At 39.5% G+C, this 27,047-nt stretch overlaps 4 protein-coding genes across 6 annotated transcripts; all 4 read right to left on the bottom strand.

The window, feature by feature from the left end:
- Positions 1 to 1,106: 1,106 nt before the first annotated feature.
- On the bottom strand, positions 1,107 to 7,748 carry leng1 (leukocyte receptor cluster (LRC) member 1). 2 transcript variants are annotated; one of them, XM_010744315.3, is made up of 5 exons: positions 7,618 to 7,748; positions 7,114 to 7,328; positions 5,640 to 5,834; positions 3,614 to 3,921; positions 1,107 to 2,503 (listed from the first exon to the last, which is right to left on the bottom strand). In XM_010744315.3, exons 2-5 carry the CDS (start codon positions 7,243 to 7,245, stop codon positions 2,290 to 2,292), a joined length of 849 nt encoding a protein of 282 aa, XP_010742617.3. In that variant the 5' UTR covers positions 7,246 to 7,328; positions 7,618 to 7,748; the 3' UTR covers positions 1,107 to 2,289. The 2 variants fall into 2 exon arrangements, with proteins under 2 accessions (XP_010742617.3, XP_010742616.3); XM_010744314.3 differs by having other exon boundaries at positions 7,114 to 7,706.
- A 140-nt stretch (positions 7,749 to 7,888) lies between these two features.
- Positions 7,889 to 15,711, bottom strand: tmc4 (transmembrane channel-like 4). The gene is made up of 16 exons (XM_010744316.3): positions 15,527 to 15,711; positions 15,169 to 15,355; positions 13,504 to 13,652; positions 13,249 to 13,398; positions 12,166 to 12,251; positions 11,419 to 11,564; positions 11,067 to 11,214; positions 10,817 to 10,975; positions 10,570 to 10,727; positions 9,514 to 9,640; positions 9,229 to 9,326; positions 8,958 to 9,141; positions 8,741 to 8,871; positions 8,433 to 8,588; positions 8,216 to 8,294; positions 7,889 to 8,117 (listed from the first exon to the last, which is right to left on the bottom strand). Exons 1-16 carry the CDS (start codon positions 15,579 to 15,581, stop codon positions 8,031 to 8,033), a joined length of 2,100 nt encoding a protein of 699 aa, XP_010742618.2. The 5' UTR covers positions 15,582 to 15,711; the 3' UTR covers positions 7,889 to 8,030.
- Positions 15,712 to 16,274: 563 nt separating this feature from the next.
- Positions 16,275 to 23,936, bottom strand: mboat7 (membrane bound O-acyltransferase domain containing 7). 2 transcript variants are annotated; one of them, XM_010744317.3, is made up of 9 exons: positions 23,798 to 23,936; positions 22,238 to 22,317; positions 21,552 to 21,681; positions 21,324 to 21,450; positions 21,069 to 21,225; positions 20,508 to 20,703; positions 19,983 to 20,135; positions 19,700 to 19,876; positions 16,275 to 18,586 (listed from the first exon to the last, which is right to left on the bottom strand). In XM_010744317.3, the coding sequence occupies exons 2-9, from the start codon at positions 22,311 to 22,313 to the stop codon at positions 18,187 to 18,189; spliced, it is 1,416 nt and encodes a 471-aa protein (XP_010742619.3). In that variant the 5' UTR covers positions 22,314 to 22,317; positions 23,798 to 23,936; the 3' UTR covers positions 16,275 to 18,186. The 2 variants fall into 2 exon arrangements, with proteins under 2 accessions (XP_010742619.3, XP_027143017.1); XM_027287216.1 differs by lacking the exon at positions 23,798 to 23,936 and adding an exon at positions 23,528 to 23,709.
- Positions 23,937 to 24,111: 175 nt separating this feature from the next.
- On the bottom strand, positions 24,112 to 26,690 carry rps9 (ribosomal protein S9). The gene is made up of 5 exons (XM_010744321.3): positions 26,564 to 26,690; positions 25,443 to 25,555; positions 25,212 to 25,334; positions 24,845 to 25,031; positions 24,112 to 24,363 (listed from the first exon to the last, which is right to left on the bottom strand). The coding sequence occupies exons 2-5, from the start codon at positions 25,537 to 25,539 to the stop codon at positions 24,186 to 24,188; spliced, it is 585 nt and encodes a 194-aa protein (XP_010742623.1). The 5' UTR covers positions 25,540 to 25,555; positions 26,564 to 26,690; the 3' UTR covers positions 24,112 to 24,185.
- Between the last annotated feature and the right edge of the window lie 357 nt (positions 26,691 to 27,047).

The following is a 27,047-nucleotide window of genomic DNA, read 5'->3' as shown; positions in this document are numbered from 1 at the left end:
GCAAGCCTCTAAAAAACACACCTTCTGTGGGTGTGTTATATAAAAACACACATTTTTTGGCTTAAGGATAAAAATAAATACGAATCAGGCTGTTGTGCATAAGTCTAGATAACTTGAAACTATGTTGCAAGTTTATTAGGAAACCAAAACCACGACATCCCTCCAATAAATCCTCCCTTCATGAAGGTTATGATGATGATGTGAAGACAGTGTTTTTCTATAATATAACTGAGGTGGACCTTACTGTAACCTAACACACTACAGCTATATAACTGAGGTGGACCTTACTGTAACCTAACACACTACAGCTAAAATCAACAACAACAACAAACAACAAACAACAAAAGAGCATTATATTATTAGATAATATACGATTATATTATATCACTCTTAGAAGAAGCTTTTGATTTAGGCTGAGTGTATTCTCACACCATAAATTTGTAAAACAATTTACAACAATTAAAATATGCAACTTAAAGGTCCAGTGTGTCAAATTTAGAGGGCTTTATTTATTTGTTAAAAATGTAATATTCATAACCATGTTTTCATCAGTGTATAGTCACATGAAAATAAGGATGATTATGTTTTTGTTACGTTAGAATAAGACTTTTATATCTACAGATGCAGTCGGTCATGTTTCTACAGTAGCCCAGAGTGGACAAACTGACCACAGAGCTTATACAAGTAGAGGTTTTAACGAGGAGGTTGTAATCCACAACTATGTTGTTAGATGGCACTAAATCCTACACACTGCTCCAACTGTAACAAAATCCACCTACCAGCACCTTGAAAGCTTATTAACTAGCATGTCATATTTTATTAGTTTAATCTGTACAAAAATTATTCTTTGGCTGGGAGCAGCTGAGCAGACTCCGTAAAATTACGGCAAATGGCCGTTTTCACACACCAGTAAACAAATGGGATATAATATGTTAATTAGTTAGCTTTAAAGGTGTTGGTTGTTACCTTCAAACAGAGCCGGGCTAGCTGTTTCGCCTTGTTTTTTTCTATTTAGCTACATAATTAACGTACAGACATAAGAGTTGTGTGCTCCTTTAACTAATACATCAGCACCATAAGTTAAACCAATGATTTGAACAACAAAAGATGATATCACTTGTTGATTTTAATTCAGGCTGGGTGTATTTTAGCACTGTATATTTGTAAAACAATTTACAGCAATGACAATGAGCAACTTGATGTCAAATGTTTTGTTACTAACTGATGATGCAGACATTTTAGAAACATTTCACAGGTGTTACTAATAACATTAACAATGACTCCTCTCTTTTCAAGCGTCTCAGTGAGTCATGGCAGTGTGACCGTGAACCAGCATGAACAGCACCAGGACTCAGCAGCTAAATGGAATTCAGCCATCATTAATTTTATTGAGCTGAGGTTGTCCTACTGTGACGTGTTAAAACGTCTTCTGTGGTGTTTGAAAAAAGGAAATGTAGAAATGTTCATTGTCATAAACCAGACAAGAGTGTGTGATAAATGTAAGGACTTGTTTTACATTCAGAAATAATAAAAATGAACCTCAAACAATCATGTTTATCCTTATGTACGACTATATGATCTCACCAAGGCTGCACATACTTTAATCACTGATGAATTTGCTGCTCCTTTAAGAAACAGCAGATAAATCACCATCAGAAAACTGTAAGAAAAAAACTTATTATAATTTCCTCAATATTCAAACAGTCCAAAACCCAAAGAAATTCAACTTAGAATAAAACAAACATAAATTCACAATTTTGCTTTAAAATGTGTCAAATTTTCATTTTCTGTTCAATCAATTTCTTCACTGGCAGACTGTTGTTCATTTATTGTGTACTGGTTTTCTATCAGCTGTTACAACCTGTTTGAATTTTTGCGATAATATAAACGATTCAAACGGTTGTACAGTTGTTGTTGTTGAGTGTTTTCTTTGCTCCGAGCCTGGGCTTCAGGCCCCCTGTGAGGCAACCATCTGCCCTGCTGACGTGATCATGAGAGAAACTCTGCAGGGGCAGAAGTAACTGCAGCTGAACCTGACCTCTGAACCACATGCAAGAATTTACTTTTTTGGGTGAGAAAATAAATAAAAAAGTGGCATACAAGCTGCCCCTTTGTTAACTTAATGACAATGATATGACCAGGGTACAAGTTCTTTCACATTTCCATACCTACTTTCATACTACCTTCATTCCTCTTGTCCTTTTTACATTTGCTTCATTTGGAAACACACCGGTCACAGTATCTGTCCATCAGAATCACGTTTCAAACTCTTCACACGACCAGTAAAGTTCATGATTTCAATATTTCGTCTCTCCAGCTGTCTCGATCCCGCCTTTGACGCTTTCGGGCAAGCTCAGGGAAGTATGCACTGTTGTATGGCCTCTCTCTCTCGGTTACCTCCTTCTCCTTCCCTTTGCCGTTCCTCTGGTCGAGTAGGGCCTTGGCTCTCCTCCTTTCTTCAGCCTCCCTCTGCAAACGCTCAGCGCGTAACTGTTCTATAGAGCTGTAAAAGAAAGGAGAGATTAATCACTCCATAAGAATATCATCATATTCATACTTTGAATTATCAGAAAACTGACATGACAACAAGAATCTACATTTTAGGAAATACACTTATTCGAAGATGAGAAAATAGACACTCTCACGTCTGTATGCAAAATTTATTTAATAAATACAGCTAGTTGGATTAGCTTAGTCTAAAGACAGGAAACAGCTAGCCTGGCTCTTTCCAGCAGTGACAAAATCCACCTACTAACACCTCCAAAACCCACCCATTAACATGTTACATCCCATTAGATTAATCTGTACAGAAACTATTGTTTTGGCTGATAGCAGATGCACAGCAACCAGCGGGGACTCCGTAAAAATCACAGCAAATTACAGTGTTCATACACCTGTAGTTAAAACGAACAGGATTAAGAAAGATTGCTTTTGACCACAAGGTGTCAGTAGAGGTTTGTCAGTAGACTTGAGTTAATACAGCATGACATGCAAGGTAATAAATAATGTAATGAAGAGCAACTCATCAGATGAATCCAGTCTAACTTATTGAAGCATGAACGAAACATGGTACAGGAATTGTAGCGCCTTCAAGCAGCAGGTTCAACGGCATGTCGCAGCCGTGGGACTGGAAACAAAGCAGGATGCTAGAAAGGTAGCAACACTGAAGTTTACAGCATGTTTGTGTTGTGAGTATTTAGATTTTCAGATTAGCCGGGAGGTGGAAGAGACAGTACAGCCAACATGGCGGCAGTCAGTGCAGCATATTTTGAGCTTCAAAGCAGCGCTTCAGAAACCTACAGGTGCCGTCACTCATGCACTGTCCATTATTTATACCATATAATGAGTTGGCTATAAAGGTGCTGGTTGTTACCTTCATACAGAGATGGGCTAGCTGTTTCCCCTTGTTTCCAGTCTTTATGCTAAGCTAAGCTGAGTGTTGTATCAGTTTTCTTATCAAACTATTCCTTTTTAACTGGAGAACTAAGTGGCCAAAACAGAAAGATCGGGTACATCGTGTACTCTGAGATACTGGGCTGAACTGATCTACTATTAGTTATTATTAGAACTACAAGAACAAGCATCAAGTAACAAGAGAAATGGACTTTCTTACCTCTCTCCACTGCTCCTCTTCATCCCTCTGTCTCTTTTCTCTGATTTCTTGCTCTTGTGGTCTTTTCTCTCCTTTACAGCCAGTGCTTTCTTCATATCTTTCAGTGGATCTAAACTATCTTTCAATCTGCGATCTTTCTTCTCTCTCTCCTCCTCACTTATGCCCTTCCTCTTTTCTTTGTCTCTCCTCTCTTCTTTCTCTTTCTTCTCTTCTTTTTCTTTGCCGGTTTTCATGTACCACGGAGTGACCTCGGTCCCTGGTTGAGGTCCTAGAGACACCAGCAAGCCGATGGCTCGTTCCTGCTTCTCCTGGAAAGATAAAATAAAAGAAAGCCTTAATAAACTTTTGTGATTAAATATTGTTATGTGGTGACAGCAGTGTCGAACAACCTTCTGAACAAGGTCAAAACAGTAAAATGATTCACTTTTCCTTCCGTTAATATCAGAAACATATCGACACTTTCCGTGATTTGATTATAAAACTGGATCACATCCTTACTTTGCCCTCAAATAGCAGTTTTGGCTCTTGTGTAGTATTTATCCAAGTCTCTTGTTTTCATCTCTCTCACGCTCCATCTGTTTAAACTGCTTGTATGCATATTGTGGCTGGGCTGCATCCAGAATATATTGTGTTTCCTCTTCTCTACAACAAGAGACTGGCTGTGTCCACTGGTTATAAAATATCTGATTTGATGTACCAACATCTTGACGTGACTGAATTATCGAAGTTGTGCAGAAACAAGTGGAACTGTTGCCCAAACATCTCGTCGGATAAATGAGCTACAACAGGCCACGCTATTTATTAAAAAATGGATGGATCATTCATCATCTGTGCCGGAATCACAACCTCACTCCCCTCAGTACAGCAATACCCATTTCACAGACAACACAAACACAATCAATTTGCATTTGGCCGCTCATAGCAGACAGTTATTGGCACTGACACTGATCATGTTAGTTCATACAAGACAAAACTGTTGCCTTTTCATGTCATTAGCATTAATAGTGATCACTAGAATACTGATGATATAACATTTAATTAAAATAGGTTCATTCTTGACTTTGAAAATAGCAGTTTGACCAAAAGAAATGCTACCACAACATCCATTTTCTTGGTTTTTCTCGAGCGTACAGCCATATTTTGTGCCTCGGATGGGGTTGATCAGTCAGATAAAAAGTTTAGCTGTCAGCACAAAGACCTAAATCCATATTTTGAACAATGACAAGGGGCGGCTGTGGGTCAGGCAGTAGAGCAGGTTGTCCAGTAATCAGAAGATCGGTGTTTTGATCCCTGGCTACACCAGGCTGCATGTTGAAGTATCCTTGAGCAAGATCCTGAACCCCAAAATGCTCAGAAAGGCTGTGTCTTCAGTGCGTGAATGTGTTTGAATGGTTAGCTCTCAAAAACAGCTGGCACCTTGCATGCCATCAGTGTATGAATGTGTGTATGAATAGGTGGATAAGTGTAATAGCACCTTGAGTGGTCGGAAGAATAGAAATGTGCTATGTAACTATAGTCCATTTACCAGTTAACAACTGAGAAAAATCTGTCTATTGATGAAGGCTACAAGATGTGGCTGAAAGCTTGAGTAAAACCAAGTAGGTGGACCTTGTGATAAGAACATTTTGTCATCAATCACCTCATTGCAATACCAACCAAATCCCAAGGACCCTTCAACATGCAGACTGGAGGAGCTGGGGGTTGAACCACTGATCATCTGATTAGTGGACAACCCACTCTACCTGCTGACTCACAGCTGCCCCTATTTAAGCACCTTTGGGCTCAAAAAGGAGAACATCTCCTGCAATTTCTTCAGTAGCTACAGTAAGTAAGAAATAAGTACCAGAGTTCACACTTTCAAACTGAACTGTGACCCTAATTGTGAACAATGTAGCAGAACAGGTTGGCAGCAGAAAACTTGGTTATTGCTTCAGAGGAATCTAAGAAAACTGATGAATTATCAATCAGATGCTGCCGCTCTGGCAATCACTGCACATGAACACCACGAGAGAAGAATCACCATCACCTTTTCATCTTTCTTTTCTTTGAGATACTCCTCATTCCCCTTCTTCTCTGAGGACTCCTCCAAGGGAAAAAGATTGAGATGTTCCAGGACTCCACTTCCTCCCGTCCGATTATCATCTTCATCATCGTCATCCCTCTTTCCTCCTTCTGTCTGGAGAGCAGCTCGGGATTTCCTCCTCAGATACTCAGTGCGTGCCTGTGGGACAGGAAAACATTATCTGTCTCAGCGTCTCAGAATTAGGAACTACTGCTTTCCTTTGTTATAGATATAAAATATTGATACATAGACAATAAGTTCAACATCATCATTATGAATGACAAGCATTTTCAAGACTCAATCAACTTGGGCTCTGAGAAATTGTGTTTTTTCTTTTCTTTTTTTTACATTTCAGACTAAACGATTGTGTAACTATAGTGTTAAACTGGGGCCAAAACATTAGAAAACACCTCTCAACCTCAATATAAACACAGGAAATCTTTCATGTCACATGCCATTACACTGAATAATAACAGCTAAAAAAAAAACTCAGGTCATAATTTACAGTCACTGCACATTTCTCCTTTCTTACTTTGCACTAAATCAACACTGCCAATTTGCGGTATATACTTTTGTACAATATATTTTATTTACTATTTTGATATTTTATTATGTATAGTTTGTTCTTTAGATTTTTATTATTATGTTGTCTATCGTCACTGTGTGTAATGCTGTTGCTGCACTGTAATTTCCCAGCTTGGGATAAATAAAGTATCTATCTATCTATCTATCTATCTATCTATCTATCTATCTATCTATCTATCTATAAATAATGCAGCCCAGTTTAACACTAATGTAAACTACAACCTCAATAGTAAACATAATAGTTAAACTAATCTCTACCTCTCTGACAGTGTCTACAAAAACAGAAAAATCATCATTTATGGCAAAGTTTTGGATTACATTGGAGTGTGCAAGTACACCTAATGAAGTGGCCGGTCAGTGTACAAATAGTAAAAAACAAAACAAATAAACAATAATAGGCTAATTTACAGTGACTACACATTTCTCCTTTCTTACTTTGCACTAAATCAACACTGCCAATTTACTGTATATACTTTTGTACAATATATTTCATTTACTATTGCTATATTTTATTGTGTATAGCTTGTTCTTTATATTTTTATTCTTATGTTGTCTATTGTCGCTGTGTGTAATTCTCCTGCTGCACTGTAATTTCCCAATTTGGGATAAATAAAGTATATCTATCTATCTATAATAAATAATTTGGGATAAATAAAGTATATCTATCTATCTATAATAAATAATAAAAAATAACAATTTCCCCCTGGGATTAAAAGAAGTATTTCTGATTCTGATATCTATAAGAAATTATTCTGGGAATACCTCAGGTGAGTATCTTTTAGGGTGTGTGTTTGAAAATGACAGTGAAGGGTTTGAGGTGAGCTCGTGACAACAAACACTGTGGAGGGGTCACCTCTTGCTCAGCACGCTCCACGCGACGTTTAGCCTCGCGCTCCTCCTCTGCTGCCTGGGCCTCGTCTCTCCTCACGCGCGCGACGTTGTCCTTGTTGCGCACGTGCCAGCTCTTCTTTGGAAGGATGTTCATTGTTGCCCCTGGCGACTGTTGCTACCGTCCGTTAGCGGTCAGTTAGCGACGTAGCTAACGGTAGCTGGACAGGCTAGCGTCGACTAAAGTGCGAACAGACGCGGCGAAAAACTCAATTCATACATGAAATAAGAGCGTTTGCATTAAGAGGAAGAAACTGAATGTGAAGATATATATAAAAAAAATGAGAAATCCTGTTAATAATTCCCCCTTTTTGCAGTTATGCTATCGTTAGCCTAGGCTGCTGCCCAACGACACTTTAACGTTAACGACAGAGCTGCGAGCAGACTCATCTAACTCACTCTCTCACAACAACCGCGTCTTTCAACAGTTAATCAACATTTAAAACAGGATTTAAGTGCTGTCACTAACTTTCTGAGAGACGAGCTCCTCTGGCTGCAGAAGCCTTACAGGAACAAGTAGACTCACACACAGGAAGTAAACAGTACACATCTCTGCAACGCCACAGCTTTGGCAGTAGATGGCGCTGCGAGTCCTCTCATTTTATTATGTAAAAGCAAAAAATACAACACTGTTTACATGTGCAGACAAAAGTGGTGAAACATTTCATACAAAGGCACTCTTTGCATTGGTATTTATGTCACTCAGGTAAATAAAGAATAATGCAACAATGAGTTTTTTTTAAATGTTCTTTAATTGTTAATACATTAATCTTGTTGCAGGATTGTCTTCTAAACACCAGCCAGCATTATATGACACTGCAGAGGCCTCATCATGTTGTTTTTGTGTTATATAATTTTTTTTAAATGGTCCTTATGTTATGGTCAGTTATCTGCAATGTCTTCTGGTATTCGAAGATGTCGTCTCACCTCCTCAAACTGCTTGACCAAGAACTGCTTGTCACGGCCTTCCTGTGAGCCAAAATGAATACATGTTGTTCAGAAATCAAGTGAAACCATGTAAGTATTTGTTTGACAATACACCATGCAGGTAAATGCCAACAACTTACCAGTTTAAGCTGAGCTCTTAGAAGGGACACACTATTTCCATAGACTGATGCTAAAGCTACGAAATAACACATCAGCACGCTGCCAGGGAGAAAGCAGCCATGATTATACGCCATAAAAATGGTCAGAATTGCCATAATATGCAGGTAAAATGTAGGCTGCATTCTGTATTTAGGTTTAAACACAGTGCTGTGTATCAGAAAGCACAAGTTTACTCACCAGAATAACACACACAGAGGGATGGAGAATGCTTGGGAACCGATGAAGAAGAGGAAGTCCTGTGTGGTTGCAGAAAGGTTGTAGAAAGAGGTTGGAACAATCTCCCACATGTTGGGGAAGAAACGGAAAGGGCCGCAGCCCATAGAAGGACGGATTCTGGGTGGAAAGAGGGAAACACTCATCATTAACAACATGGAAAATCCTAGCAGTCTGCTCAGAATGGTTTTGTCCACTTTTACTGCTATTTAACTAAACTAACAAGCACTTCTGTTGTTGTTACAGGGGAGAAAGCTGCAATCAACACTCACACAGCAAGAGCGTAAACCATGACAACTGTGGCCAGGCCCCAGCCAAACATGAGCACCACCAGGAAAAAGAAGGCAGAGGTGGTAGAACGAAACGTCTTCAGTGCTGGCCGACAATTATAGAAGAGCGTGATCTGAGGCAATGGAGACATGAAACAGGGTTAGCTGAGGGGTTGGTGAATAACTTTCTCCATTGTGTGAAGTGTTGCTACGTCTTCACCTTCTTGCAGTAGAAGAGGATGACAAACTTGACAGTGTTGATGAGTGGCAGCAGAGGGCAAAAAAGAGCTCCCGTCCAAACCACAGTTTGACCATAAACCAGCCCGAGCACATTGGAGGAAACTACAAACTCCTGCCGACCCACCCACTGAGTCAGCTTACAGCTCCAGTTGTCCACCACCATCCTGACACACACATAAAAACAAATGCAATCATACGGCTGAATGTGTCACAATATGATCTGACCGACAAAATTCTTCTGTGATTTGTACCTGCGTGGAAACTCCACCAGGACGAGCACAGCGATGTTGATGAGAAGGTCAAACAGCGTCAGTTTGTACATCTCCTGTCCTATTCGAGTTTCCCAGCACTACACAATGAGACAAACGTGAAAATATAAAGCTCACTGCATCTCTGTGATGTGATGAGGCAAAAATCAGTTATAAGAGTCATGTAAGATTAGAAAAACAAACATTTTGTCATCTTTTAACTGCAGAATTGGAATTGCTTTGTGATCTTTAAAAAATAATTCACATGCACTCAAGAAGCGTAATTACCGGGTATTCTTTGTGGTTGTATTCGCATGGTGTGCAATAAGTACTACTTGTGTTCCCGTTGCAGGTGATCTGACTCCACAGGGTGAAGAGGAGAACGCCCAGACTCACCAGACGTAGGAACACTGCCCTGTACGTGGAAGAGAAACATTATCAAGCCAACTCTGTTACTGACACCAAGTTTCTTTATTAGAGATGGTTTAAAACTATGTTTAAAACTATGCAGTGGTTATTATATTTAGTAGATAACAGTACATTAACAACAATGTGAATTTTGAGATGATTATTTCCTGTGAATATGTTCCTGTTATATCTTTAGGAACGTTTTATATAATTCTGTCCGCATTTTTCTAATTTAAATTTTTAATAATCATCAATCTTAGTTATTAGTCTTCTTTTTTTCTGACAAATTCATTGTTTTATTTTATATGATTTCCATGACCTTTGGTTGTTTTAACTTTGTACTTTTCTAATGCAAGACGAGGCTGTTTAAACTGCTGTTTAAACAATTAATAATCAACACTTCATTTAGTTTTCTTCACATAAATGAATGAAATGCTGAGACCAAAGAAGCTTTGGTGATGATGTGGTGGAAAGTAACTAAGCACATTTACTCGCACACTGTACTATACTTTAGTTGAGGGTTTAGATTTTGTGTTACCTCCACTCCACTATTTCAGAGTCAAATGTACTTTATTTACTCCAGCTTAAAAAAAAAACATGATGAGGCCTCTGCAGTGTCACATAATGCTGGCTGGTGTTTAGAAGACAATCCTGCAACAAGATTATTGCATTAAAAATGAAAGAACATTTAAAAAAAGGGTGATTTCGCTTCTAAACTGCTCAGGTTTTGTTGATTTTACATCTGTACTTTTACTTCAGTAGTTCATTTGAATGCAGGACGTATACTTGCATTTTAGTGTTTTCATTTTGTTGTATTAGTACTTTTACTTAAGTAAAGGTTTTGAGTTCTTCCACCACTGTGTTTGGATTTCCATGTGAAGCAGGTTTTTCTTAAATCTCTTAATTATCATGTTTTCCTTAGTTTCCAGTGCAAACCTTAAGAGTGCAATTATGACAGTAGTGCTGGGAGAATATTGCTCTATCAAGGCGATCTGGTCACACAGCAGTGGCACCACAAAGTTTCCGGCAGTGATGACCATGGAAGGTAGATATTGAAAAATCAAACCCAGGATCCCTTCCTGGTTACTGTTTGCCTGTTTGTAAGAGATGGGAACCATGAGGGATGAGAACTTTCAGACCCAAGACCACATCTGCATCATCACTCTTCGTCTACACAATTTACCTGGCTGAAGATGGTGGCCAAAAAGATACCATAAAAGGCTGCTATAATGAGCCCAAATGCAAAAAGAGCCATGCCAACACGTAGAGAGTATAAAAAAATCTTTTGCTTCAGAGTCAAAGCAGCTGCCCTTTTCTTTATCCTCTCCTCTTCCAGATCCACCTGACGGAGAAAGAGACGAGACAAGAGGTCATCTGAAAGCACTTACTAACCACCCTCCATCCTGCTAAGTGGGACTGATCCCACCCCTGACCTGTAGCCGGTAGTGGATGTTTTTCTGCTTCAGTTTGGTAGCTCGGTCTCCCAGGCAACCGTAGTCCCAGCTGGTGAACACTATCATGCTGTAGTTGCCCACAGCGCTGCCTCCCGTTGCCACAGCAACTCGAGCTGCAGTCCCCATGCTGTGTGTGAACATTCAGGCAGAGAAGAGGATACAGATGCAGGTCAAAGTGGCTCAGGCTTTTAAAATGTCATTCTGTCTGAGACGGCTAAACACGCCCACACACACACACACACACACACACACACACACACACACACACACACACACAGGCTAGATATTGATTAATAACACTAAACCTGAACGTGTTTGTTCAGGGACTCACCGTGCTATGATGCAAATTAAACAAAAGATAAAGTAGAAGACAGCAGTGAAGAGGTACGCCAGGGGGATGTTGTAGGAGAAGTTCTCGTTGACCACCATTGTGTTGTTGTAGTAGCCATAAAACATGTATGAATACTCCATAAATCCCTGAACAAAGAGGAGATGATGGTCACAAAACATATCTGATGGGCACTGAAGTAATGTCTACTATATTTTGGAGGCATGGAGGATTTTGCAACCTGTTCCTATGTGTAACTTTCAATTTTGTTGACAATTATGCACTAAAATAGCCTGCTAGGATATCAACCATCATCTTTTATTTTGTAGCCCTCATCTCCAATATATCCCATTCTGTAGTATACATTTGAAAGTAATACACTACACGTCAACTTTGTTTTAAAGAAGTACTTTGACATTTTGGATTATAAGCTGATTCGCTTTCTTGCAGATAGTTAGATGATAAGATTCATCCCACTCGCATGTCTATCGGTTAGCTTAGCATAAAGATTGGAAACAGAGAAACAGCCGCAACCTTGTTTATTGTTTGCTTCGATTAAACAGACAAGATATAACATGTTATTTAATGAGTCTGGATGTGCTGCCACATGAAGAATTCTCATATCTTGGCTATGGTGTTAAGGTGGAGAGTTCAAACATACATAAGCAGCCGAAGGTGTAATGTCTGTTTCACTATACATCCTGCAAGTCTCATATCTTTGCAGGTCATTGTGATGCTGCAGTTACTCACCGTTCCCGAGAGTAAGTCGAGGAAGTAATTATAGAACATCACCAAGTCCTGAGGATTAGGGTCATACTCCATGCATTGCTCTGGAACTGGAAAACACCACAAAGGGGGAAAGCTTTATGATCTTTGCATGCATTCTCAGAGATTACAGGATTTATGTATGTTTCCCCTTTTTGTTTTAAAGATAACTGAAAGAGAGAAAGTGGAAGGAGAGAGAAAAGCTGCAGTGTTAATGAAAGTTAGGCCTGTGGTTCACTTGATGTCAGAGGGTTTTCATCTCTACACTGTCATCTAGATCTCGATCTTCACACAGTTTTGTTTGATGAAATAAGTAATCATCCATATGACTGTAGTGAAATTATGATAATAATAATTTCATAATAATAAAACTACTTTAAAGAACCAGCATGTAGGGTTTAGTGGCAGTGCTGTAGCTACTAATTGCAACCCCCTTGCCTCACCATCTCCTTCCTAGCATGTAAGAGAAACTCTGTGGAAAAGGACCCACTCCTCCTGATATAAAATCCTTATTTTAAGGTTACAATAATTCTTATTTTTAGATGAAGATTTACAGATTATACACTGATGAACACATCGTTATGAATATTATATTACAATTTTGCCATTATCTGTAAATATAGCCTCCTAAATCTGACACACTTCAAGGTTGAACAGTATGAAAATATCTTAAATTCTTGGTCATGCATAATCAAATCTTTAAACTTTATATCTTTTGAATTGTACACGTACTTCTAGATTAACCTCGAGTAATTACATTCTTATGTAGATATTGTTCTGGGAATAAATCCTCTGCTCACGCATCATTTCTTTATTTTATTTCTGAGGGGAATACCACAGCGGGTACTGCTGTCTCTACATTTACTCCTACGAACAGCCTCTGAGGCTGGACTGTTGCCTGGAAACAGTTGCATCAAACTGTGAGAAGGCTTCCTGTTCATAAATAAAAAACTGCTAAAACATTAATATGGGGAAATGAAGAACCACTGAAATAAAAGTGCCTCCATGTGTTACCCTCATGTTAAAGAAAATGAATGTTGTGAACCAACAAACTGTAGAAGTCATTACCGCTGCTGTTAACAATGCCAGTTGCAACAGATCTGAAGACGATGCTTGGGGTGAGGACCAATCCAGCAATCAGTAGGAAGGAAACAAAATTGAGCACCACCAAGAATCGCAGGAACAGGAAAAAGGACTGGACGCCACCTCCGAAGTTCCCTGTGGAGCCATGATTTCTTTGTTATGAATGGACAGTTTGTGTAATCTGTAGGCTGGAGATGCTGAAATATCTTATCGTCTACCTGAAATTAGTTAAAGGTTTACCTCCAATCTTTTGCAAGGTCTTTCTCCACAGTGCAAAAATGTAAACGAATCCTAGGATTTCATCTTTGAGTTTATGCAGAGTTTTGGCCTTGTTCCGTTTCCAGGACTCCCTGCTGGAAACCACGGGAACCTGCATTTGCTGCGCCTGCCTGTAACAGAGAGTGTAAAGTTCAGTTTTATTATTGTGTGATATAATTATTGGCAACACTTTACGGGTCTGTAATTTCTGGTACATTTCTAATTAATTCATTACAATTAATTTCTAACTCAACTTTGAGAGCTATCTAAATGGTACAGAGCAATGTGAAATCTGACTTTGGTTCAAATGGAACTTGGAAAATGGAAATGGAGCTGCATTAATGTGAAAAAATAAATAAACTAATGCTTTTGTGCTATATCAACCACGAGACTTATTACTTTAATCAGTAATAATTATGTGACAAGCTAACATAAGCCACAAGTAGCTACTGGTCATACCAAACCAAGTAAAGTTGTAGCAGCAAAGGCATGAGTGAGAATGAATGATACTTGGCCGGGGAGAGGGAAGTCTGGGCCTCCCTGCTGAAGCTGCTGCCCCCGCGACCCGACTCAAACGGATAAGTGGGAGAAGATGAGAACAAGAAACCTTTTTTTTATTCCAAGAGAAAGAATGTGTGGTTTGTTTTCTGAAGAGTTACACACACTCACTTTAAGACACTGTCTATATTTGGAAACTTTTACCATCACTTCAATGACGTTCACTTGACCTTTATACTCCGGTTATTAACTGTAAGACATAAAGTATGTTTTCATCCCAGAGTCTATTTAATCACTTAAATTAATTTGTGATTTTCTCAGTTATTTTTCTGGTAATGAATTAAGTCACACTAAAAAATTTTTTTACATTTGATCTTTGTCCAATTGTTCCCTCCTCACCGCTTAGATTATTTTTCTTATTATTATATTATCTTATCTGTATGTCTACACGCCATTTCATTTGTATTAAGCTGTGAAACATTTGAAATAATAAAGTCCCCCTTTACTAAAAATGTATTTTGCTTTTTGTTACTTCACTGTGATGTTTAACACCAGAGGGCTGTTTCCACATTCATCTGCTGAAAGAGGAAACTGTCTCTGTGCAGTTGTAAACTCAAAATTAACACATCTAAATATATTCATTGTTGATATGGTGAACTGTACGCAAACAATTACTTATTGACACATCCACTAGTTACTGAACAATATTATCATTCATTCAGAGTTGTGTTTACGGTCACCTGGTGAAGTCCAATATTTACTTTAGTTTTAGCTGTGTTTTTGGTTTCCACCAACTTCTAAGGGACGTATTAGTCTCTTTAGATGCTAAATGCTCCACCATGTTCATCAGCTAGTTAGTAACTTTCTGCTGTTTGTTGCTGAGCAGGTAGTGCACAGTTGTTGTTTTTTTAAAGCTAAACTAGTGAAACAATGAGCTGAAACTCACTATAAAGGAGAGAGAAGCTGCAGATTTGGCTGCTCTTTCTCTGTAGGTTCATCACTATTAGTGAGCCCTTTCACATTCATCATATATTGTTTAAAAAATATAGAATATAGTTGCTTCAAATTATATTTAAAAGTGTATTTTTTTTGTGTGTACAGGGTCTCTAAGAACATGTTTGACAAATACACCATCAAACTTTCTCATACCATGCAGCTCTTCTCAGGGCCATGTGCAGAGGACTACTCCTGAGGTCCTGGTGCGAACCAGTGTTGTCCTCCTCATCCTTCTTTGCAGGCGGTGAGGTCCAGTTGAACTGAGAGTAATTCTGATTGGGCACTCGAGATGAAACCTGCCGTGATCTCAGTGACTGCTGGTCACCAGGGTAACCATTCCCTGTGAGTGGTCGAGTGACGGACAGCAAAAGAAATGAAGAAGCAATATGTACCAAGACAGACAGATTAAAAGATGATCAGCTCTGAGAATATTCAAATATTCAGTTGATTCAGATTTAAGAGTTTAAAATGATCAAACAAATATGAATAAGTAAATGTTAAAGAAACAAACCTTCAGTATAGTCATACACCCTACTTGAGCCTTGTCTCTGTAGTTCAACAGCCATTATCTCTGATGCAGCTTAACACGACTAGCTTTGAAGACGTTCCTCGGTGACCACATCTAATCCAAGTTTAGAAAACAAATGGTGAACCAGCCTGTCATGAGGAAATGCTGCCGTTCCAGGCAACCCTTCCTTGTTGTCTTCTCTCACGGACTTTACTCCCTTTGTAAATGACCACACAGGTACTTCCTTGTATGACTTAACCCATTATTTCCAAGGGCAGAGATACCATTAATTTACAATTTGCACGGTCTAATAACCAGCAGGAAGAAAAGAAGCGTGCAAGACAACCGGTTTAAGTAATTTGTGTTATTATGGAGTTAACAGAAGTGTCTGGAAACTTTAGAAATATTATTTTACTGAATTTTAACTGTAGGCAGCGATGGGAACAAATGAAATATAACACATAGAAGTGTTAAGTTAATATTATGAATTCACCAGCCACTAAATATATGTTTTATCAAAGGAGAACTACATATGATGGCTATGAGCTCAACTGAAACCCATTGTTGTGGGTTGTGTTTGCATTCACTGGAGAGTTAATGATTTCCCAGTCTTGACAGCTTAAAAAAAAGGGCCGTATATCTTCATCTTACCTTAACTTGACTTACACAAGATAACTATAAGCCTCTTAATGAATAAGTAATAAACAGATATATACATAATGAAAGACTTTAAAGACAAGAAAAAGCCAAGTATTGTTGAGGAAATGCTGATGTATTCCACAAGTAACACTGTTACAAAGCAGGGAGTGTTACAGTCTGTGCAGCATGTGAAGCCAAACACACACAAAAAAGGGTGAATATAAATAAATAATCTGGAGACGAGCAGTCACCAGAAGGACTAGAACCACCACAATCATCCCTGTGCAATAAAGAAAAAAAACATTTCTGCGAGGCTTACGTTTGGCACAGAGAAGGAAAAGCATAAAAGCACAACACAAAATAAATTTGTAATTCAAATTATCTCATTTCCAAGTAACATTTGGAGGATAAAACACATCGGATAAAACCTTTCAATTCTGCTGTCAGTCATGCTCGTATACAACAGATACAGTCGAGTTATCACACAGTGAGACAGGAATGAGTGAAAGAACTCCAAAACACAGTTTACTGCGAGTGGGGCTGGGCTATATTTAATATTCTCATTTATCCACTTTGAGCAGAAGAGTATCGTGGCGACTTCTGCTGTCCAAATAAATGTTTAACAAAATGTGTTCTAGCTTTTGTTAGAAATTTGGTCACATAAGATGTGAGATATTGGGGCAGTTCAGTGCTTTGAACAGTTTGATTATTCCATATTTGACATTGCATAAAATTTTCATACTATGAAATACATCGGCATTGTTAAATAACTGAATTAATCTTGTGACAATGAATAAATCTACATTGCCCAGCCCCGCTGCTGTGCTGTTATTCATTACTTAAACGTTGGCAGCTTGTAGTTGTGATGTGAAACTTCTTGTATCAAATGTTTGGTCCCAACCTGGAATGGTCCACGATGGCAGTACAGACATTTTGGCAGTGAAATCAGATGACACACTCTTCTGTGGATACAACACTGCTGTCAGTGCATAATGTTCCTGATATGATCTGAAATGCTTACAAATACAGTGAAGAAAGAAAGAAAAAAACATTTTGGATTTTCACAGGATCAAGAGAGTAAACACAGAGAATGAGGAATATTATAATGCTGAAAATCCTCAAGGTTATTTAAAACTAATTCTAAAACACTTAGAAATGTAATCAGACAGCAGAACAAAGGTAATCTGGACTTGTTTTGCCTCTTTAAACTTAAACCAGCTTAAACTGCAACATCCACCAAGAGCTTGTATTTCTGCTTAAGGTGAACGTTTCTGCATTTATCTATCACAAAAACATATTTATATCTGGACTGTTTAATGTGGCAAAAAAAGCAAAAAAGCCCACCAAAGTCCAGATTTAAGTTGCCAAATCATAGCAGAAACTATCCTACTTTAAATCAATAAACTGGAAATCTTTGATAATGTTCACACACACAAAAATGGGTTTATGAAAAAGGTCATGACAGCTGAGCTCTAATGGTGACACCCTCATAATGCTTTTCCATCACAATTCACTCTGTACTCCAGTATCTGTAACATAATACTGTTGTTTTGTTGTTATGGTGCGCCAATTTTAAATCACATTCAATTTGCATCTCTTGTAATTATTTATAAGATCATTATGAGGGTTATTATTGGACTCTGCCACCTGTTTCTAAAACAGCATCTTGACATTTCAGCAACCTCACTTTGACCAGTAAACAATGGGGAATGGATTCACTATTTACACCCCATTTGTCACTCACACTATAAAAGTAACATTCATCGAGTTCAAACATTCCTCTCTCAGTATTCACAGTAACTTTGTGTACATGTAAATATGTAAAAGGTCTCCATTGGTGACCTTTCTAATATGTCACGCTCTTGTCTGATTTTGCTGCATTTTTAATCAAGTTGAACTTTCACATTTTCCCACAAGAAATCTTATTGGACCTATTTGTTGCTAGAAAGATGAATGTTGTTGTGTTCTGGTCTTGAATTAGCTTCCCCCTCATGTCCCCCAAAAAGTTTTTTCTCTCCCTCCATTTAGTCTGTTTTTTCCTCTTTCACATTTTCTACCTTCACTCCCTCTCTTTTCTCCTCCTTCTCCCCTCTCCTCCCTTCCCTTTTCCCACCCAGCACCCTGCCAACGACGATGCAGCAAACGGCGATGATGTGCATGATAAAGTAGATGGACGTCCAGTAGTTGATGGTGTCTGAGGCCTTCAGCAGCACGAAGCCCATGCACATGTAGTCGTAGGCCCTCATCTTCAAAAACCAATGAATCCAGTCGAAGATGTTCTGGCCGCGGGGACCCAGTTTAGCTCGGACCGAGGCCTCCATGGCAGACTCGGCTGCGATGCACAAGGGGATGGTGAGGAAGGAGAGGTAGTAGCCAGCGTGGATTCCATGCCAGTAGGCGCTGATGAACATGGTCCAGCCAGCCCTGAGAGTCACACACAAACAGGAGAGATGTTGAGTTACACATGCACATGCTGCTTCGAGGAGTTTTTGAGTTAGTTCATGTGAAGAATGAAGATGCTGGGGTAAAGTTAGGATGGTTTGTTATAATGTTTTAAAGTTTTAACGTTTTGAACAGAACATTTTATGACTCTCATGATACTTTATATTACTTTATATATTTTATTTCCTATTCTCAACAATGAACTGATCAGTAGTCAAAACCTAATATATATTATTTCTTTGTGAATTCTATTTAAGAAAACACAAATAAACAACACAGTTGCATTAGTGACATGTTCTTTCATTACCATGAACACTAGCGCTGTAGTTTATTTTTAGTAGCTTATCATAGCACCACCCTCCTTCCGTAATTACTCACTAGAGAACCAAACCCATCCAAGAGACTCAAATGCAAATACAACACATACAATTACAATGCCTAACTGTATATATATTTGCATATATTTGTATTTATGACTTTTTTTTAAAGATTTGCATAATCAGACATGATGGCCCTCGATAAAAGAACTGAGGGTATATTCAGACAGGATCTGGCGCTGCAGGAAAAGGCGTTTCCATTCATCTGAGTGGAGTGCGTTTGAGCTGCAGCGGTGTGGGTCGCCTGCAGCAGAGAAGTTGAGCCGGATCCAGCTTTTGAAAAAATGCAGCCCGATTCTATCCAGGTGGATTCATGGACTAAACTCTGATACTGTTGTGTACTGGCTTTGTTCATTTCATGTACCCAGCTTTGAAATCTGTCTGGCTCGCAATTTACGCTGCCAAATAGTGACACAAAGAAGTTTCCTTTGGTTTATGTCGAATGGTTTGAGAGGGAGAGTGAGTGAGCACCGGTCTGGATAAAGCCAGTAAATCAGCAGAATAAAAAGTTATTTCCTGATTATTTCACGGCGGTTAAGCTCAGCACAAATAGACACAACCCCCACACACCGCCGCACAACCATGCAGCAATTTGTCAAAGCGCCTGAACACGAAGAATTGTTACCACAACTGACAGCTTTAAGATTTTATCTTATTGCACGAGCCCCATGAAGGCATTTCACCCCACCTGTAAAATGCTATACACATAAAGTCTTACCTGAGAGTGTAAGATTTGAAGGGGGAATTGGGGTAAATGTAGTGATGCAGCCACCACTGCACTGTCATGTTCCAGTAACGCATCCCATGTCGGACCTTCACACAGAAGTCAGTGTTGTAGCAGTCGATGTTCTGGATGGTTTTGAAGTCATATTTTTCTTCAGTGGCGGGATCAGGACTGACCACAAAAGAGAAAACAAATATGAACACTAACTTTCAAGAACATGAATTATGAGTGAGAAATAAGTCTTTTTATTATACTTGTTATTCCTGTGATAATGTACCTGTAGTTGACGGTGGGTCCTCCTCCAGGTTTGGACAGTGCCTTTTCTGGATAGCAGCCCAGACCTGCACTGATACAGCCAGCCTCAGCTCCACACCACGCCGCAAAGAAACGCATCCTGAATACGAAGAACACTGCTATCATGTAGACAAGCCTGGTGATTTAAAGAGAAACACAGAATGAGAGAATAAGTACATTATTCATAACTACTGAGGCCTCCACGGTTTATAATCTGCTTTGTCTTGATGGGAATCTTTTTTTTACTTTCTTAAACCACAGCACTGTTTATTTTAATCTTTTATCTCATTTAATTTTCCTCCATCTGTGACAAATTACAGCTAGGCTCCAGACAAGACATTAGTATGAACACAATGTACAATCAGTATACTGCACTTTAAATTAGTTTACAAATCAATATAATTATGCAACAATTATATGATGATTATATAAGAAATCTAAAGCTCTTGTAACTGCCTTTGCAACTATTATTAAAAGACATCATCAGGCCATGCATCGGCACCAATACCTAAAGAAAAAGTTTTCATCCAGGAACTCTGGTGTGCGAACATAGGCCAGTGGAAAGAAAGAGTTCACAGTCAGGAACAGAGCGCCGTACACGGGCACCAGCTTCAAACGCTGCAGACACGGCACCCAGCCAGGCAGGGCCTGCGGGCTTGGCTGCCTCAGCCAGTCAATGTACGTTTGGAAGCGAAAGAACGGGCCTTTGGAGAAATGGAGGGATGAGATAAGGGAGTCATGAGAAGACAGTGACGGAAAAAAATGGAAATACAAACACACAAAAGGGAACCAGTGGAGGACAATGTGGTTCAAAAGAAGAGGGGGGTTGTGGGATGGGAGAGGGGAGTAAGAAAACAAAAAGAGAGTAGAGATACGTGAAAACTAGCAGTAATATTAAATAATACTGAAAACAATATGGACTCACACAATATTGGACAAGTAGCGTAGAGTGAGATAAAGAGAGACAACAGTTAAAATCCATGCAAAAGCAAATGAACATCAACAACACACATGAATATAAATGCACAAACATAATTCTGAGAAGTGTCAGATATTCCCGCAGACTTACCGGTCATTATACCGACATAACAGTAGCTATAGGACAGAATATCGTAGAGAGAGGGCTCCTGAGACAGACCCCCGATGACAGGAGACTTGGCAAAAGAGCTCACTTCCTTTTTCTTCTCTGTGTGGAAGCTTTGCACTTCATTGGCAAGACTCACCATCTGAGTTACAAACAGAAACACACATGAGAAGTCAAAAAAGATGCACAGACTGTTTAAATCCGCTGCAGTACATTTATACACAGATGAGGTTTCTGTACCTTGAGAGTGAGAAGTAGCTGAACGGCATTGGCAAAGGGTGTTGGTGGTGGCAGCCCAAACGAAGTGACCAGCCGGAAGAAGAGGAGGTAGAGGAAGGTCCAGCTGAGACTCAATGCAGGGGCATGCCTAAAAGACAGAGACATGTTATGAGTTTTGCCATTTTCCTAACGTTCCGTACTAATATTGTATCATACAGTGTAATAAAAGCGTGTTTATTTATCTCTCACCGCCAGCTGCTCTTTATAATAATCCATGTTCCAATCACCGTCACCAGAGAGTGGAGTGTGTGGATGTGACAAGTGGCGATGGCGATTGAGAGGCCCAGAAGAAGAGATGCTCCCTGCTTCACAGGAGGACCTGAAGTTGAGGGAAAAAAATACAATTAAGCCACCTAGAATTATCGAACAAGAAGCTCCATGGTGAGGGGAAACCACTTGAGACTGATGTCACAGACAGGATGTGCTGGTAATTTCAGTAACTTAAAATACAAACATCGTGTGAAAACGTTCCAGCTCACTGCTTTTAACTGCAGTCACAAAACACAAGACACAAGGACGTAAAGCACGCTGAAGGGCTTAACGCAAGGTTAAGAAGCACAAAACCCAGAGCACTGGACAAAAGGAAAGATTAATTAAAGTCTTCTTTCACATTCATGGTCTCCCAAACACCAGATTAAACATCACTAATCCTTAGACTATGGAGCGGAGACGGCTAAGAAGATTTTCCCTTCATATAACAGGAGGCTTTCCATAAAGAAATGACACACATTTAAGGACATTTTTGATTGTGAGCATCTTGATGTTAAAATTAAATTGTTTGGTGTGTTCTCCAGCCTCCAACTAAATATTAAGAAAATCATGCTAATCATGTTTGAAATGTTTGTAACTTGAGCTGGCCTGACCAAAATACTCACTGAGATAACGGAAAAGGAATCCCACCGGGATGGAAGCAGCAAGGATTCCCAAGTACACCAACTCATCAGGAGACATCGCTCTGCCGACACAGAAACACAAACTCAACTCCAGACATGCTCAGGTAGAAAACGACACACATACACACACATGAAACATCAATAACAGACAATCCATTATTACGAGTGATAATAAAAGTAACCTATACAAGCGATACAGCACAATCTATTCCAATAACCTGCAACAAATACTGACATGGTGAAGCTAATAATTTGTTTTTATTGGATCATCACAGATATTTTGATTAAATCGTATAGTAGTTTTTAAGGATGCTGTTAGTGCTGGGCCACATTATACTGCAAAGTGAAGGTGTATACTGTGAAGGTACTAGTAAGTAAGGGTAATAGTTTTTCCCATAAAAAGTGATGGTTGCATTTAAGGATTCATCATTTTCAGTCAGTTTTAAGCAAAATACCAAAAGTCTTTTTAATATGAGGTATATCTACTTTTCTTTGTCACACATATATAATGGTAANGTAAATTATATTTATTATATATATTTTGGGCTCTGTTTAATTGTGAAAGACATTTTTCTCTGTTTACTAACATTTCACAGACATATTAATTACTATGTTTGAGAATATAAACCAATAAATTGCAGCTCTAAGCTGCAGGCCTACTGTCCTGTCGTGATTTTTACAAACAGTGTGTGCTCATTATACAGTGAAATAAGTTTGGTAAAACAATATTACAAAGTGTAACACCACCATGGCCTGAGGGGTTTTGTTTTTTTTCCTCTTTGTCCATGTGCTATTTTTCCATTTTGACACTTGTAGACGTGCAGTAGCAGCCATGTAAAAGCGGTAGCAGTATAGGTATTTTAGTTTTGGTTTATTCAACATAAGCAGAGCGAGTAATCGTCAGGGTGTTTCACAATAAGAGTCTCTCAGTGTGAAGCAGAAATATGTGGCACAGTGAAGCAATATCCGGAGAGTTGTATACAAAAGCCACTTGTAACACTGTTGCAACAACATGAAACGATATTTTGAACTAATAAAAAAGCTCATAAAGATGAAATACAAGATGTAAACATAACATAACAAGGAGCATGTAGGAACTCGCTTTCCTGCTTGTTGTGGGACGTTTACAGCAGACGTCGGTCTGTATTTAAAGTCCAGGAGAAAGCTGCTTCTTCGATTACGTTTTAGTTAAGTTCAATAAATAAACGTTATGATATATAAATTATGTTTAATTTACTCCGGAGCCGAAACATTACCACAGAGCTGACTTACTCCGACGGCCACTTCCAGGTCACTGACTTTAAGCCGACACAATTACCACCAGGATACATTATACTTCATAAATCGTGACAGAAGATGCAAAAATACTGAATTAAATCGCCGGTTGAGTCACACTGGCTTCATGTACTGGTGTCGGCAGTTAGGACGGTTGATCAACCGTTAGCGTCGAACTAACCGCTCATGAGCTCAGCAGTTAACGTTACTATAGTGACCGACTGTCACGTTGTTAAGCTACAGCTATAAAAGCTTTTGTTTACTTACATTTATAACGTGTAATCGCCACAGTGTGATCACGCGTGGACGTCCAGCCTCCCCATTCACAGCTAACAGAGGTTTAACTTCCTGGTTTTATGTAAAAACAACGTCACCTGGTGGACGTGGACTAGTCCAACGGGAAAAGGGGTGCGTGGACTGTACCATCATAAACGTTTATGTGTAACGCCTCTGTGGTAATCACCACTTCTAACTATCTGACTTCTCACATATCCAGGTTTATTCTATAATATAAAATACTGAATATATATTTAAATTTTATATACATTTAATAAAAAAATAAAAAAGAGGCACAACTCAGATATTTGGTCAGACCAAACATTTATTGAAAGTTTGACAGGAAGTATCAGAACACACTCCCATGACAACATCCTTCTTAATCCTCCTCCTCATCGTCAGCACCGCCGGCTCCACCCTGGCCCTTCTTGGCGTTCTTTCTCTTGACGCGGCCTGGGCGTCCACCGCCGTATGGTGACCTCAGGGAGAAGTCGATGTGTTTCTGGCTGTCCAGGCGAACCACGAAGGAGGGGATGTTCACCACCTGCTTGCGCACACTGCCGAGACAAATAAAAAAAAGGGGGGTACTTCAGAAAATATGTATTCGTATCAAACATGTAGATGGGCTAACAGTATTTACTGCAGGCTTCATTGACGAGGAATTCTTGACACCAGAGAAAATCTGAATATTTGAACTTAAATCATCAGCCTGAGTATTTAGCACATCACAACACACAAGGTGTAGTGAGTATTGCAATTGCCCGAGGTGCAATCCCCCATATACCTTACCTGACAGCCACAACACCTCTGTGGCACAGTCCAAGCCCCTCAGTGGCAGGATTGGCTCTGGGCAATGTCTACTGACAAGGTATACGGTTTTGATACCGAATTGACCTTGCTGAAAAGTTTAACTGATCTCAGCGGACAGCGTTACAAGTTGATGGTCCTCTGATGGAAGAGGAAGCATTGAGAGACTCTCAGACGACTTCACCCCCGTTATTATTTGATGTTTGCTTCCCCAGGAGCCTTTGCGCTTACCGAATGTGCCTCTGGCGGATAAGGACACGGGCATGGTGGATGCTCTTGGCAAGTCCGAGCTTGAAGACTTGTGTCTGCAGCCTCCTCTCCAAGAAATCTTCAACCTTCAGGCCCAGGATGTAATCGAGCTTCATCTTACCCTCGTCCAGCACACCGATCCTCACCAGACGCCTGAGCAAAGCATTACCTAAAACACAACACAGGAGCCATTTACAAACCCCAACATACAGGCACACAGAGTGCATATGTGACAATTATTGGCCTCATTGACGAGGAATTCTTGACACCATAGAAAAGTCTGATAATTGATAGTTAAATCATTGGCCAGTACACTGATGAAGTGGGTATTTGGAATAATTTAGTATACCTTCAAACAGACGCTTGGGGTCCTTCTCGTCCAGAGTCAGCAGCTCTCTGGCAGCTTTGCGAATCTTGGCAAGGGTGAACTTGACCCTCCACACCTCACGCTTATTCCTCAGTCCATACTCGCCTTGAAGGAGGATGGAACAGCACGGTCAAATTTCAAGCTCAGTGATTCATCAAAATACGTATTTTTAAAAAAGGTTTCCGGCACTCAAGTGTTCATGCCATAACATACCAATGAGTTTCAACTCCTGGTCGAGACGGGACTTCTCGAAGGGACGGCGGGGGGTGACATATGTCTTGCGACAAACCCAACTCCTGGCAACGGGCATGGCGGCTTAGATGTGCCTGCAACATCAGGACATTTAGACATCAAATTAGTCAGTCTAGGATAATTATTTAGCAGCTAAACATTCACAACAGCAGTCTGAGCAAACTACAGACTCATCTCAAGTTAGTCCCATTCATACTAACTCAAGAAAGGTTTTATACCTTGCAGTTATTTATATTATGGTCACTACTCTTTCAATAATATTTGTATCATGGTCACTTTCTTTGCAATATTTCTTACACTGTGCTCACTTTACATTACCCTTTGTATATCATGCCACTTTTATCCTCAGTACTTGTCTGTTTGAAGGTTGATTGTTTTCCGTGTTTATTGTGTAGGTTATAGATATTTCTGTCTGTTTGTTGGGGTTTTTTCTGCCTTTTCTACTTTTTTTCTAATTCTGTAGTGTATGCTACACTTTCCTCTGCTGCTGTAACAAGTGAATTCCCCCATAGTGGGATGAATAAAGTATATCTAAAAGACTTAAGTATACCAACTGCAATATCTGGTAAATAAGTGTCTTATTTTAAATCATGCCATTTCAGTTACTCTCCCATCCTTATACGCTGGTATAAATGCATTATTTTATGTTTAGTAAACTCACAATGTGAGTTTTATTCACTATATACTTAGAGTGGTTACAATAACAGTTGCAGTACAACATTGACATTTTCTCTTTGCTGTCCTTCATGATAACACAGGAAAATGTGCGCACATTCCCAACACTGCTACACTAAAATAATTAAATGTTTACAGCTGTAAATACGCTTTAGAGATCGGCTGTTTGTCAGCCACACGACCAGGCCGCAGCTGCGCCGCACCACGTTGTTCAATGTGACAAGCTAACATTAGCTTAGCCGAATTAGCTCTCCCTTGAACAATCCGCCACAAAACGACACGTTGGATATTTAAAAACACACGTTCGCCTACATAACTACGTTTTCCTGTGACTACCTGTACACTTTTATACGTTTAAAAAGCTCCAAACGATGTCATGAGTTAGCACGAGGGGTTGCTGTCCGTACCTGTCTCGCTCAGGCTCGCGCAGTAAAAGAGGACGTCAAAGGAAGTTCCCATTCACTTATAGTGCCGCCGCACGGACTACATATCCCAGCATGCCGCTCGGCGTCAGAACGGAAGTGGGGCCGATGGCGCTGCCGCACTCTGTCGGTCAAACGGAAAATAACGGTTGAAAACGGCGTGGTTACCGTTGCTACGAGCTTCAAATGTTATAAACATGATTAATGTCGTCTTATAACTGACAATGATAACAGACATCCAGCTGTTTGTCTCAATAGTGGTGTGTATAAGGGCACACAAGGGGTCAAATAACCTGATTTGGATTTCAGGATTCAGGGTTTTCTCTTTTAAATGACCTCCTGTTGAACAACCTGTTATTGTACAAGTGTGTTATAAACATGTAGCGAGAAGTCTTGCATTACAAAGTGTGTAAAAGTGTGGGGTGGTAAGGTGGTAAACTCAGAGAAGGACATGGGCGACTATTTATAT

This window comes from Larimichthys crocea, chromosome XIII, assembly GCF_000972845.2.
Source record: "Larimichthys crocea isolate SSNF chromosome XIII, L_crocea_2.0, whole genome shotgun sequence".
In the NCBI taxonomy this organism is placed as follows: domain Eukaryota; kingdom Metazoa; phylum Chordata; class Actinopteri; family Sciaenidae; genus Larimichthys; species Larimichthys crocea.
Note: the sequence above shows the minus strand (reverse complement) of the source record. Positions and strands in the feature narration are given on the sequence as shown.

Bases quoted from the DNA above. Each gene is read 5' to 3' on its own strand.
- mboat7 (XM_027287216.1), bottom strand. From the start codon at position 23,586: ATGTATCCTGGTGGTAATTGTGTCGGCTTAAAGTCAGTGACCTGGAAG. The intron at 21,682-22,237 runs GTGAGTATTTTG...CCTCAACTTCAG, and splicing joins ATTCCTTTTCCGTTATCTCA to GTCCTCCTGTGAAGCAGGGA. The intron at 20,704-21,068 runs GTAAGTCTGCGG...ATTTCTCCAAAG, and splicing joins TTATGTCGGTATAATGACCG to GCCCGTTCTTTCGCTTCCAA.
- tmc4 (XM_010744316.3), bottom strand. From the start codon at position 15,581: ATGGCTGTTGAACTACAGAGACAAGGCTCAAGTAGGGTGTATGACTAT. The intron at 8,589-8,740 runs GTGAGTGTTGAT...CTTTCCACCCAG, and splicing joins ATGGTTTACGCTCTTGCTGT to AATCCGTCCTTCTATGGGCT. The intron at 8,295-8,432 runs GTGAGTAAACTT...TCTCCCTGGCAG, and splicing joins CCTCTGTGTGTGTTATTCTG to CGTGCTGATGTGTTATTTCG.
- leng1 (XM_010744315.3), bottom strand. From the start codon at position 7,245: ATGAACATCCTTCCAAAGAAGAGCTGGCACGTGCGCAACAAGGACAAC. The intron at 3,922-5,639 runs GTGATGGTGATT...TTATCTTTCCAG, and splicing joins AAGAAAAGAAAGATGAAAAG to GAGAAGCAGGAACGAGCCAT. The intron at 2,504-3,613 runs GTAAGAAAGTCC...TTTCTTTTACAG, and splicing joins AAGAGGAGCAGTGGAGAGAG to CTCTATAGAACAGTTACGCG.
- rps9 (XM_010744321.3), bottom strand. From the start codon at position 25,539: ATGCCCGTTGCCAGGAGTTGGGTTTGTCGCAAGACATATGTCACCCCC. The intron at 25,335-25,442 runs GTATGTTATGGC...TCCTCCTTCAAG, and splicing joins CCAGGAGTTGAAACTCATTG to GCGAGTATGGACTGAGGAAT. The intron at 25,032-25,211 runs GTATACTAAATT...GTTGTGTTTTAG, and splicing joins CCCCAAGCGTCTGTTTGAAG to GTAATGCTTTGCTCAGGCGT.